This window comes from Haliotis asinina, chromosome 10 (genome assembly GCF_037392515.1).
Source record: "Haliotis asinina isolate JCU_RB_2024 chromosome 10, JCU_Hal_asi_v2, whole genome shotgun sequence".
NCBI lineage: Eukaryota > Metazoa > Mollusca > Gastropoda > Lepetellida > Haliotidae > Haliotis > Haliotis asinina.
In genome coordinates this window covers 26,898,995-26,912,224 of record NC_090289.1, presented here as the reverse complement: position 1 = coordinate 26,912,224, position 13,230 = coordinate 26,898,995, and the positions used below count along the sequence as shown (strand labels likewise).

The window sequence follows — 13,230 nt, the reverse complement described above, 5'->3', positions numbered from 1 at the left end:
GACTGTGGTGGTGCCCCATGCATTAGTGGATGTTGTGGTGTACTCATTGATGGAGGTGGCGGTACAAGATGCAATGGTGGATGTTGTGGTGTACTCATATATACCGATATTGGTGTCCCATGCATTGGTGAATGTTGCGGTATAAACATGTATGCCGGTCTCGGAGGACGATGCATTGGTGGATATTTTGGTCTACTCATGTATGCCGGTTTTGGTGTGCGATGCATTGGTGGATGTTGTGGTTTACTATTTATTGTCGGTGGCGATGCCCCATGGATTGGTGGATGTTGTGGTGCATTCATATATACAGTTGGCGGTACGCCATGCGTTTGTGGATGTTATGGTTGTGGTCTATGGATGGCTGTGGTGTTGAACCATGCATTTGTGGATGTTGTGGTGTGCTCAATTAAGCTGGTGGCGGTACACGATGCATTGATGGATGTTGTGTTGTAGTCATGTATGCTGGTAGCAGTGCGCCATGCATTGGTGAATGTTGTAGTGTACTCGTGTATGCCTGTGGCGGTGCACCATGCATTGGTGGATGTTGTGGTGTACTCATGTATTTCAATGGTGGTGCGCTATGCATTGGTGGATGTGATGGTGGTGTACTCATGTATGCCGGTTTTGATGTGTGATGCACTGGTGGATGTTGTAGTGAATTCCTGTATGTCCGTGGCGGTGTGCCATGCATTGGTGGATGTGATGGTGTCCTCAGATAAGCCAGTGGCTGTGCTCGATGCATGGCTGGAAGTGATGGTGGTGTTTCATGTATGAGAGTGGTGGTGCGCCATGCATTGGTGGATGTTGTGGTGTACTCATGTATGCTGGTGGTTGTGTTCCCTGCACTGGTGGATGTGATGGTATGGTCACGTATATGCCAGTGGCTGTGCTCCATGCATTGGTGGATGTGATGGTGGTGTCTCATGTATGAGGGTGGTGGTGAGCCATGCATTGGTGGATGTGATGGTATTGGCTCATGGATGCCTGTGCTGCTGCCCCAATTATCATTGAATGTTGTGGTGTACTCATGTATGCTGGTGTTGTGCATCATCCACTAGTGAATGTTGTGGTGTGCTCATGTATGCCGGTGGCGGTGTCCCATCCATTGGTGTATGTGATGGTGGTGTCTCATGTATGAGTGTGGTGGTGCTCCATCCATTGGTGGATGTTGTGGTGTAGTCATGCATGCTAGTGGCGGTGCGCCATTCATTGGCGGCTGTGATGATTGTGGCTTATGTATACCTGTGTTGGTGCCCCATGCCTTAGTGAATGTTTTGGTGTATTCATGTATGCCAGTGGCTTTGGACGATACATTGGTTGATGTTGTGGTGTACTCATGTATGCGTGTGGTTTTGTCCCATGCATTGGTGGATCTGATGGTAGTGTCTCTTGTATATGTAACAGGGTGGTGGTGACCATTCCATTGCTGGATGTTGTGGTGTACTCCTGTATGTCAGTAGCGGTGTGCCATGCTTTGGTGGATGTGATGGTGTGCTCACGTAAGCCAGTGACTGTTCGCGATGCATTGGTGGATGTGATGGTGGTGTCTCCTTTATGATGGTGGTGGTGAACCATGCATTGGTGGATGTTGTGGTGTATTCATGTATGCCTGTGGTGGTGGACGATAAATTGGATGATGTTGTGGTGTAGTCATGTATATCGGTGGAGGTGTGCCATGCATTGGTGGATGTTGTTTCCTACTGATGTATGTTGGTGGTGGTGTGCCATGGATTGGTCAATGTTGTGGCGTCCTCATGTACACCGGTGGAAGTGTGCCATACATTCGTAGATGTGATGGTGGTGGCTTCTGTATGAAGGTGTTGTGCAATATGCATTGGTGGTTGTTGTGGTGTACTAATCTATGCCGGTGGTGGTGAAACATGCTGTGAAGGATGTTGTGGTGTATTCATATACCCCGGTTTCAGTGGACGATCCGTTGGTTGATGTTGTGGTGTACTCAAATATGCCGGTGGTCGTTTTGTGCTATACATTTGTTGATGTTGTGGTGTGCTCATGTATGCCAGTGGCCGGGCGACATGTATTAGTGGATATGATCGTGGTGTACTCACGTATGTCAGTGGTGGTGTGCCATTGATTCGTGGATATGATAGTTATGTCTCTTGTATAAGGCTGGGTTTGCCCCATGAATAAGTGGATGTGATGGTGTTGTACTCATGCATGCCGGTATCGGTGTCTCATCCATTGGTGAATTTTGTGGTGTACTCATGTATGCCGGTGACGGTGGATGATGCATTGGTGGATGTTGTGGTGTACTCATGTATTCAGTTGGCGGTGCGCCATGCATTGGTGTGTGTGATGGTGGTGGCTTATGGATTACTGTGATGGTGTTTTATACATTTGTGGATGTTGTGGTGTGCTCATGGATGCCAGTGTCGGTGTGCCATGCATTGGTGGATCTGATGGTGGTATCTCTATGTATGAGGGTGTTGTGACCATTGCATTGGTGGATGTTGCTGTGTGCTCATGTGTGACTTTGGAGGTGCTCCATGCATTATTGGATGTTGGTATGTACTCATGTATGTCGACGGTTGTGTGCCAAGCACTGTTGGATGTGATGATTGTGTCTCATGTATGATAGCGTTGGCGCCACATGCATTGGTGGATGTTGTGGTGTGCTCATGTATGCCGGTAACGGTGCGCAATGCATTGGTGGATGTTTTGGTGTATTCATATAAATCGGTGGTCAGGGTGCGACATACATTTGTGGATGTTGAGGTCTGCTCATGCATGCTGGTGGCGATGCGCCATGCATTGGTGGATGTGATGATTGTGGTTTATGTATACCTGTGGTGGTGCCCCATGCATTGGTGGATGTTTTGGTGTATTCATGTAAGCCTGTGGCTGTGAATGATCCATTGGTTGATGTTGTGGTGTACTCATGTAAGGTGGTGGTGATGTGCCATGCATTGGTGGATATTGTGGTGTACTTATGTATGCTGCTGATGGTGCGCCATGCATTGGTGAATGTTGTGGTGTACTCATATATGCCGGTGGTCGTTTTGTGCCATACATTTGTTGATGTTGTGGTGTGCTCATGTATGCCAGTGACCGGGCGACATGCATTAGTGGATGTGATGGTGGTGTCTCACGTATGTCAGTGGTGGTGTGCCATTCATTCGTGGATATGATAGTTATGTCTCTTGTGTAAGGCTGGGTTTGCCCCATGAATAAGTGGATGTGATGGTGTTGTACTCATGCATGCCGGTATCGGTGTCTCATCCATTGGTGAATTTTGTGGTGTACTCATGTATGCCGGTGACGGTGGATGATGCATTGGTGGATGTTGTGGTGTACTCATGTATTCAGTTGGCGGTGCGCCATGCATTGGTGTATGTGATGGTGGTGGCTTATGGATTACTGTGATGGTGTTTTATACATTTGTGGATGTTGTGGTGTGCTCATGGATGCCAGTGTCGGTGTGCCATGCATTGGTGGATCTGATGGTGGTATCTCTATGTATGAGGGTGTTGTGACCATTGCATTGGTGGATGTTGTGGTGTGCTCATGTATGCCGGTAACGGTGCGCAAAGCATTTTTGGATGTTTTGGTGTATTTATATAAATCGGTGGTCAGGGTGCGACATACATTTGTGTGGATGTTGAGGTCTGCTCATGCATGCTGGTGGCGATGCGCCATGCATTGGTGGATGTGATGATTGTGGTTTATGTATACCTGTGGTGGTGCCCCATGCATTGGTGGATGTTTTGGTGTATTCATGTAAGCCTGTGGCTGTGAACGATCCATTGGTTGATGTTGTGGTGTACTCATGTAAGCCGGTGGTGATGTGCCATGCATTGGTGGATATTGTGGTGTACTCATGTATGCTGCTGATGGTGCGCCATGCATTGGTGAATGTTTTGGTGTACTCATATATGCCAGTGGTCGTGGTGCGACATACATTTGTGGGTGTTGTGGTGTACGCATGTATGCCAGTGATGGTGTGCCATTCATTGGTGGATGTTATGGTTGTTTCTCTTGTATGAGGCTGGCAGTGCCCTATGAATTACTGAATGTGATGGTGGTGTCACATGTATACTGGTGGCGGTAGACGATGCATTGGTGGATGTGATGGTGGTGTCTCATGTATGGGGGCGTTGGTGCCCCATGCAAAGGTGTATGTTATAGCATACTCAAATATACCGTTGGTGGTGCGCCATGCATTGGTGCATGTTGTTTTGTCCTTATGTATGCCGGTAGAGGTGTGTCATGCATTGGTGGATGTGATGGTGGTGGCTTATGTATGCAGGTGTTGGTGCCCTATGCATTGGTGGATGTTGTGGTGTACTAATCTATGCCGGTGGTGGTGCGAGATGCATTGGTGGATGTGATGGTGGTGGCTTATGTACACCTGTGGTGCTGAACCGTGCACTGTTGGATGTTGTGGTGTGCTCACGTATATGCCTGTGGCTGTGAGCCGTGCATTGGTGAATGTGATGGTGCTGTCTCATGTATGAGGGTGGTGGTACCCGATGCATTGGTGGATGGTGTAGCGTACTCATGTATACCGTTGGCGGTGCGCAATGTATTGGTGGATATGATGGTGGTGGCTTATGTATGCCGGTGGTGGTACCCTATGCATTGCTTGATGTTGTGGTGTACTCATGTATGCCGCTGACCGTGCGCTATGCATTGGTGGATGTTTTGGTGTACTCATATATGCCGGTGGTCGCGGTGAGACATACATTCGTGGATGTTGTGTTCTTCTCATGTATGTCAGTGGCGGTGTGCCATGCATGATTGTTGCATATGATGGTGTTGTCTCATGTATGTTGGTGGTGGTGCGCCATGCATTGGTGAATGCTGTGGTGTATTCATGTATGCCTGTGGTGGTGTGCCCTGCATTGGTGGATGTGATGGTGTGCTCACGTATATACCAGTGGCTGTGCACCATGCACTGGTGGAGGTGATGGTGGTGGCTCATGTATACCTGTGGTGTTGCCCCATGCATTGGTGGATATTTTGATGTATTCATGTATGCCATTCGCATTAGACGTTACATTGCTTGATCTTGTGGTGTACTCATGTATGCCGGTGGCAGTGCTCCATGCATTGGTCGATGTTGTGGTGTATTCATGTATGTCGGAGTCGGTGTGCTATACATTGGTGGATATGATGGTGATGTCTCATGTATATGTATGAGGGTATTGGTGAACAATGCATTGGTGAATGTTGTGGTGTGCTCATGTATGCCAGTGGCGGTGTAACATTCATTGGTGGATGTGATGGTTATGTCTCTTGTATGATCCTGGCGGTGCCCCATCAATTAGTGGATGTGATACTGGTGTCTCATGTATGCCAGTCTCGGTGGACGATGCATTGGTGGATATTGTGGTGTACTTTGACGTGCTGGTGGTGGTGGACAATCCATTGGTGGATGTTGTGGTGTACTCATTTATGTCGTTTTTGGTGTGCGATGCATTGATGGATGTTGTGTTGCACTCCTCTATGTCGGTAGCGGTGTGCCATGAATTGGTGGATGTTATGGTGTGCTCACGTAAGCCAGTGCCTGTGCTGGATTCATTGGTGGATGTGATGGTGCTGTCTCATGTATGCTGGTGGTGGTGCGCCATGCATTGGTGAATGTTGTGGTGTATTCATGTATGCCGGTGGTGGTGTGCCCTGCATTGGTGGATGTGATGGTGTACTCATGTATGCCGGTGGTGGCACACCATGCATTGGTGGATGTTGTTGTGTACTCATGTATGCCAACGTTGGTGCGCCATGCATTGGTGGATGTTGTGATGTGTTCATGTATGTCGGTGCTGTTATGCCATGCATTGGTGGATGTGAAGGTGGTGTCTGATGTATGAGGGTGCTGGTGCCCGATACACTGGTGGATGTTGTGGTGTACTCATGTATGCCGTTGGCGGTGCGGCATGCATTGGTGGATGTGATGATGGTGTACTCATGTATGTCAGTGGTGGTGTGTCATCGCATTGGTGGATGTGATGGTTATATCTCTTGTATGAGACTGGCGGTGCCCCATGAATTACTGGATGTGATGGTGGTGTCTCATGTATGCCGGTGACGGTGGACGATGCATTGGTGGATGTTGTGTTCTATTCATGTATGCCGGTGTCGGTGCCCCATCCATTGGTGAATGTTGTGTTCTACTCATGTATGCCGGTGGTGGTGCGCCATGCATTGTTGGATGTTGTGTTCTACTTATGTATACAGTTTACGGTGCGCCATGCATTGGTGGATGTTATGGTGGTGGCTTATGGATGATTTTGGTGCTGCCCCATGCATTGGTTTATTTTGTGGTGTATTCATGTATGTCGGTAGCGGTGTGCCATGAATTGGTGGATGTGATGGTGTGCTCACGTAAGCCAGTGGCTGAGCTCGATTCATTGGTGGATGTGATGGTGGTGTCTCATGTATGTTGGTGGTGGTGTGCCATGCATTGGTGAATGTTGTGGTGTATTCATGTATGCCGGTGGTGGTGTGCCCTGCATTGGTGGATGTGATGGCGTGCTCACGTATATACCAGTGGCTGTGCACCATGCATTGGCGGAGGTGATGGTGGTGTCTCATGTATGAGGGTGGTGGTGCCTCATGCATTGGTGGATGTTGTGGTGCATTCATATATACCGTTGGAGGTGCACCATGCATTGGTGGACGTGTTGGTGGTGTCTTTTGGATGCCTCTGGTTGTGAACCATGCATTGGTGGAAGTTGTGGTGTACTCATGTCTGAGGGTGGTGGATGTTGCGGTGTATTGGTGGATGTTGCGGTGTACTGATGCATGCAGGTGGTGGTGGACGATCCACTGGTTGATCTCGTGGTGTACTCATGTATGACGGTGGTAGTGTGCCATGCATTGGTGAATGTTGTGGTGTACTCCAGTGTGTCGGTAGCAGTGTGCCATGCATTGGTGGATGTGATGGTGTGCTCATGTATATGTCAGTTGCTGTGCGCCATGCATTGATGGATTTGATGGTGGTGTCTCATGTATGCCGGTGGTGTTGAACCATGCACTGGTGAATGCTGTGGTGTACTGATGTATGCCGATGGCGGTGCCCCATGCATTGGTGGATGTGATGGTGGTGTCTCGTGTATGCCGTTGACGGTGGACGATGCATTGTTGGATGTTGTGTTCTACTCATGTATACAGTTCACGGTGCTCCATGCATAGGTGGATGTAATGTTGGTTGCTTATGGATGACTGTGGTGCTGCCCCATGGATTGGTTTATTTTGTCGTGTACTCATGTGTGCTAGTGTCAGTGCCCCATCCATTGGTGATGTTGTGGTGTGCTCATGTATGCTGGTGCTGGTACGCCATGCATTGGTGGATGTGAAGGTGGTGTCTGATGTATGAGGGTGCTGGTGCCCGATACACTGGTGGATGTTGTGGTGTACTCATGGATGCTGTTGGCGGTGCGGCATGCATTGGTGGATGTGATGATGGTGTACTCATGTATGTCAGTGGTGGTGAACAATGCACTGGTAGATGTTATGATGTGCTTATGTATACCGGTGGTGGCGGACGATCCATTGGTTGATCTCGTGGTGTACTCATGTATGACGGTGGTAATGTGCCATGCATTGGTGGATGTTGTGGTGTACTCATGTATACCAGTGGTGGTGCCCCATGTCGGTGGTGCTGTGCCATGCATTGGTGGATGTGATGGTGGTGGCTCATGTATGCCGGTGGTGGTGAACAATGCACTGGTAGATGTTGTGATGTGCTTATGTATACCGGTGGTGGCGGACGATCCATTGGTTGATCTCGTGGTGTACTCATGTATGACGGTGGTAATGTGCCATGCATTGGTGAATGTTGTGGTGTACTCCAGTGTGTCGGTAGCGGTGTGACATGCATTGGTGAATGTGATGATGGTGGCTCATCTATTCCGGTGGTGGTGCCCCATGTCGGTGGCGGTGTGCCATGCATTGGTGGAAGTGATGGTGGTGGCTCATGTATGTTGGTCTTTTGGAACCATGCGTTGGTGGATGTTGTGGTGTCCTCATGTGTGCCGGTTGCGGTGCACGATGCATTTTTTGATGATGTGTTCAACTGATACATACAGTTGGTGGTGTGTCATGCATTTGTGGATGGGATGGTCATTGCTTATGGATGACTCTGGTGATGTCCCATGCATTGGTGGATGTTGTGGTGTACTCATGTATGCCGCTGACGGTGCGCCATGCATTGGTGGATATTGTGGTGTACTCATGTATGCCGATGGCGGTGCTGGACGCATTGGTGGATGTTGCGGTGTACTTTGACATGCTGGTGGCGGTGGACAATCCATTGGTGGATGTTGTGGTGTACTCATTTATGTCGTTTTTGGTGTGCGATGCATTGATGGATGTTGCGTTGCACTCCTCTATGTCGGTAGCGGTGTGCCATGAATTGGTGGATGTGATGGTGTGCTCACGTAAGCCAGTGCCTGTGCTCGATTCATTGGTGGATGTGATGGTGCTGTCTCATGTATGCTGGTGGTGTTGAACCATGCATTGGTGAATGTTGTGGTGTATTCATGTATGCCGGTGGTGGTGTGCCCTGCATTGGTGGATGTGATGGTGTGCTCACGTATATGTCAGTTGCTGTGCGCCATGCATTGATGGATTTGATGGTGGTGTCTCATGTATGCCGGTGGTGTTGAACCATGCATTGGTGGATGTTGTGGTGTACTGATGTATGCCGGTGGTGGCACACCATGCATTGGTGGATGTTGTTCTGTAGTCATGTATGGCAACGTTGGTGCGCCATGCATTGGTGGATGTTGTGATGTGCTCATGTATGTCGGTGCTGTTATGCCATGCATTGGTGGATGTGAAGGTGGTGTCTGATGTATGAGGGTGCTGGTGCCCGCTACACTGGTGGATGTTGTGGTGTACTCATGTATGCCGTTGGCGGTGCGGCATGCATTGGTGGATGTGATGATGGTGTACTCATGTATGTCAGTGGTGGTGTGTCATCGCATTGGTGGATGTGATGGTTATATCTCTTGTATGAGACTGGCGGTGCCCCATGAATTACTGGATGTGATGGTGGTGTCTCATGTATGCCGGTGACGGTGGACGATGCATTGGTGGATGTTGTGTTCTATTCATGTATGCCGGTGTCGGTGCCCCATCCATTGGTGAATGTTGTGTTCTACTCATGTATGCCGGTGGTGGTGCGCCATGCATTGTTGGATGTTGTGTTCTACTTATGTATACAGTTTACGGTGCGCCATGCATTGGTGGATGTTATGGTGGTGGCTTATGGATGATTTTGGTGTTGCCCCATGCATTGGTTTATTTTGTGGTGTATTCATGTATGTCGGTAGCGGTGTGCCATGAATTGGTGGATGTGATGGTGTGCTCACGTAAGCCAGTGGCTGTGCACCATGCATTGGCGGAGGTGATGGTGGTGTCTCATGTATGTTGGTGGTGGTGTGCCATGCATTGGTGAATGTTGTGGTGTATTCATGTATGCCGGTGGTGGTGTGCCCTGCATTGGTGGATGTGATGGTGTGCTCACGTGTATACCAGTGGCTGTGCACCATGCATTGGCGGAGGTGATGGTGGTGTCTCATGTATGAGGGTGGTGGTGCCTCATGCATTGGTGGATGTTGTGGTGCATTCATATATACCGTTGGAGGTGCACCATGCATTGGTAGACGTGTTGGTGGTGTCTCATGGATGCCTGTGGTTGTGAACCATGCATTGGTGGAAGTTGTGGTGTACTCATGTCTGAGGGTGGTGGTGCCCCATGCATTGGTGGATGTTGCGGTGTACTGATGTATGCAGGTGGTGGTGGACGATCCATTGGTTGATCTCGTGGTGTACTTATGTATGACGGTGGTAGTGTGCCATGCATTGGTGAATGTTGTGGTGTACTCCAGTGTGTCGGTGGCAGTGTGCCATGCATTGGTGGATGTGATGGTGTGCTCATGTATATGTCAGTTGCTGTGCGCCATGCATTGATGGATTTGATGGTGGTGTCTCATGTATGCCGGTGGTGTTGAACCATGCACTGGTGAATGCTGTGGTGTACTGATGTATGCCGATGGCGGTGCGCCATGAATTGGTGGATGTGATGGTGCACAGCAAAAATAAGCTGGTTTCCGGAACACTGAAACCGAGAAGAAACGTCATGGAAACCAACATTTCCAGGGAGTTTCCTATAGTTTCATTGTGGTTTCCATGCAACTGAAACTGCACCATTTCAGGATGGTTTCCAGTTCGTTTCATTACCCACTCCTCCAAGCGGGATCCAGTTGGTTTCCATGTACGAGTTTATTGTAGGTTTCAACCTGGTTTCCATGTATGAGTTTATTGTAGGTTTCAACCTGGTTTCCATGTATGAGTTTATTGCAGGTTTCAACCTGGTTTCCATGTATGAGTTTACTGTAGGTTTCAACCTGGTTTCCATGTATGAGTTTACTGTAGGTTTCAACCTGGTTTCCATGTATGAGTTTATTGCAGGTTTCAACCTGGTTTCCGTGTTGTAGTTTCCAACCTAGTTTAATACCTAGTTTCCATGAACTGAAACTTGCTCGTGTCGGCCCTTTACCCGGTCCTCCGGAAAAGATGTTGTTTCATATCTCACATGTAGCAAATCAGGTATTTTACACAATTGCATAATGGTAAAAGGCTTCAGGATGACAAACAATAGAATAAAACACAAATTCATTAAAAGTTTATTTATATTCAACAATATGTTTGTAAACAAATAATATTCGGAATATTCCTAGTTTGAAAAATGTTAGCTCTTTCCCCAAGAGAGGAAGAACTGTGTGCTTCTTCTCCGGCCAGTCAATCGTTTCACAGCCTTCCTGCTTTCCAGCTTCTGAAATTTAGAAAGCAAACTATCAGTACAAACAAGCATTCGTCTACGATATCCATGGCTAGAGAAAAGAAAACCGTCAAACATTGCTTGAGGTGAAATACACTGAACCCCCATGTCCGATAAGCGAAGAGATCAAAAAGTATAAACTGAGCATTTGACATCAAAAGTTTCAATCGCAGAACATCCTATTGATATATGATAGAGTGCAGAGACATGAAGAAATTCGCCTTTGAAAGCCATAATTTATTTTCTGAATGTTACTTACAATGCACATTATGAGTATAGTACTACGATGTATCCGTTATTGTGAAAAGACATGTTTTCTTTACCAATATTGTGGAGTCATTCAGGCAGACAAGCTATGAATATGGGGTCACAAGCATACGCTGCAGCATAATGTGCTGCATAATATTTAAAACTTTTTAAGCTGTATTTTTCAAAGGATAAATTGCACATTTTAAACAGTGTTCATTTTGAAATTCCTTGAATGTACATAGAAAGAATCCAAATTAACTTGATATTTTAAAGGTTTCCTTAACATTTTTAATCTCTGCAAGATGTCAAATGACTAGAATACGTTTACTTACTCTGAACTTTTTGCCGTTCTTTGCATGCAAGCCTTGGGCCTATGTTTTCCCCACACCTTCATAAGTGATCCATCTTGTTCATCCAAACCCATCAAAAAGCTTCTGAAAGGAGACATGTGCATGATGCATAACTATAAGTGAAACATGTTTCCAGTTGGAGGTTACAAGAATATTGACATGCGCCATGCGTTTTTACTGATTCCTAGGATTTACATTATTTGGTTATGTTGTACGTGCATTATGTACTGGACGGTTCAGGTTATACATACCTTTTGTATGTCAAAATGAGTTGGTCCAGACTGCCGTCTTCAGTTTTTCCAACACTGTCCTCCTTTATGCTGGAAACGTAGAAATGCATCGATTAAAAAAAGTCAGGAATTGTCATATTGCACTCTTGTCGAATAAAAAGAATAAATATCAATTTGCAAAGTGTAGAATATGCTAGATGAAAAGAATCCAGGTCAGCAAATTCATATACTATTTTGGGTTGGCAATCCATCATTGTATACCCATATGTTCTTTATATACTCTTCATAACCTTTTCTGTGGGACTAACACAATCCACATTTCTTCATTCAGAGTTCGTTAAATCTTGATATGATAAGCATAACACTACTTACATCAGATGGCAAATCTAAATTAAATCATAAATCAATAATATAAAACTCTTCAATATTAGTTTGAAAACATTGTGAAATTTCAAGTTTGACATTTCCCTCAAACAATGCACCAAATCTGGTCAGAGAATGCCTAACCTAAAAATGCAAAATGACACACTATTCCCGACTACATTGTTTTCAAACGTGCAAATATCAAAAGCAATATGAAAAGGATTTCGTAAATAAATATTCGTATTTATAAATACGTTTGAAGTTATTTTGAGTCGTAACAAGCACATTAGCAATAATATACCAGAGATATTTGTGATTTATTTTTTTCTTGCAAAGATAATTCATTAACACATTGAACCATTTTAATCGTGTGTGAGCTGATGTAAATCACAGTAATATTGAGTTCTTGAATTAACCAAGTGCTGAGTGAAGGAAGCCATACATCTCTCTTGCTAAGAATTCGACACGCATTTGTTTACCGAGGTCCATCAAGTCTAAAATTTCATATGTATTGTAGTAGTTACTTATTTACGTTAAACATTACGAATAACATGTGCTATTGCTTATTTCAAGAAAATAACACTGTACCTGACCAGATCGTGGAATGTTCCTTTTCTCCCGCGGCGATCGACGACTGCTGCTGTTCTCAATTTTTCACGTATCCGAATCTCAAAAGCTTCCATTGTAAATGTCATTGCCAGTCTCTTGAATCAGATAACACGGGCAAACGTAGGAATACTGCACTGTGTTGACGTCCTTGTCGTCGTTACTGGACATACCGGGTGAGAACTGCTTTCAAAATAGTCGTCTCAAAACTTGGGATCAAGTGACAAAATGGCGGCAACTGTGCGTAGGGGCATTGTGGGTAATAAGAAATACCTGATCCTTTTTCGATTGGCGGGCACGAAATCCTTCTCTGACCCAAGTTGGATGTGATTTTAAGACAAAGACTGAAAACGACCACTTCACCACGACCACCATCACATTAACCAATGCATGGCGCACCGCCAACGGTATACATGAGTACACCACAACATCCACCAATACAAGGGGCACCAAAACCGGCATAGATAAGCAACCACCATCACATCCACCAATGCATGGCACACCGGCACAGACAAACTGGAATTCAGAACAACATCCAACAGTACAATGGTAACCACCAACCTCATATATATACAAAAGACACCACCGTCAGAACCACCTATGCATGGCGAACCGACACTGG

At 46.4% G+C, this 13,230-nt stretch overlaps 1 protein-coding gene across 1 annotated transcript; it reads right to left on the bottom strand.

Annotated features, from left to right (window-relative positions):
- Positions 1 to 10,641: 10,641 nt before the first annotated feature.
- Positions 10,642 to 12,708, bottom strand: LOC137297640 (uncharacterized). The gene is made up of 4 exons (XM_067829534.1): positions 12,591 to 12,708; positions 11,661 to 11,729; positions 11,392 to 11,493; positions 10,642 to 10,804 (listed from the first exon to the last, which is right to left on the bottom strand). Exons 1-4 carry the CDS (start codon positions 12,695 to 12,697, stop codon positions 10,780 to 10,782), a joined length of 303 nt encoding a protein of 100 aa, XP_067685635.1. The 5' UTR covers positions 12,698 to 12,708; the 3' UTR covers positions 10,642 to 10,779.
- Positions 12,709 to 13,230: the final 522 nt, after the last annotated feature.

Coding starts and splice junctions, on each gene's coding strand:
- LOC137297640 (XM_067829534.1), bottom strand. CDS start 12,697: ATGACATTTACAATGGAAGCTTTTGAGATTCGGATACGTGAAAAATTG. Junction 11,730..12,590: donor ACATTCCACGATCTGGTCAG/GTACAGTGTTAT, acceptor CTACGTTTCCAG/CATAAAGGAGGACAGTGTTG. Junction 10,805..11,391: donor AGAACGGCAAAAAGTTCAGA/GTAAGTAAACGT, acceptor TCTAAATTTCAG/AAGCTGGAAAGCAGGAAGGC.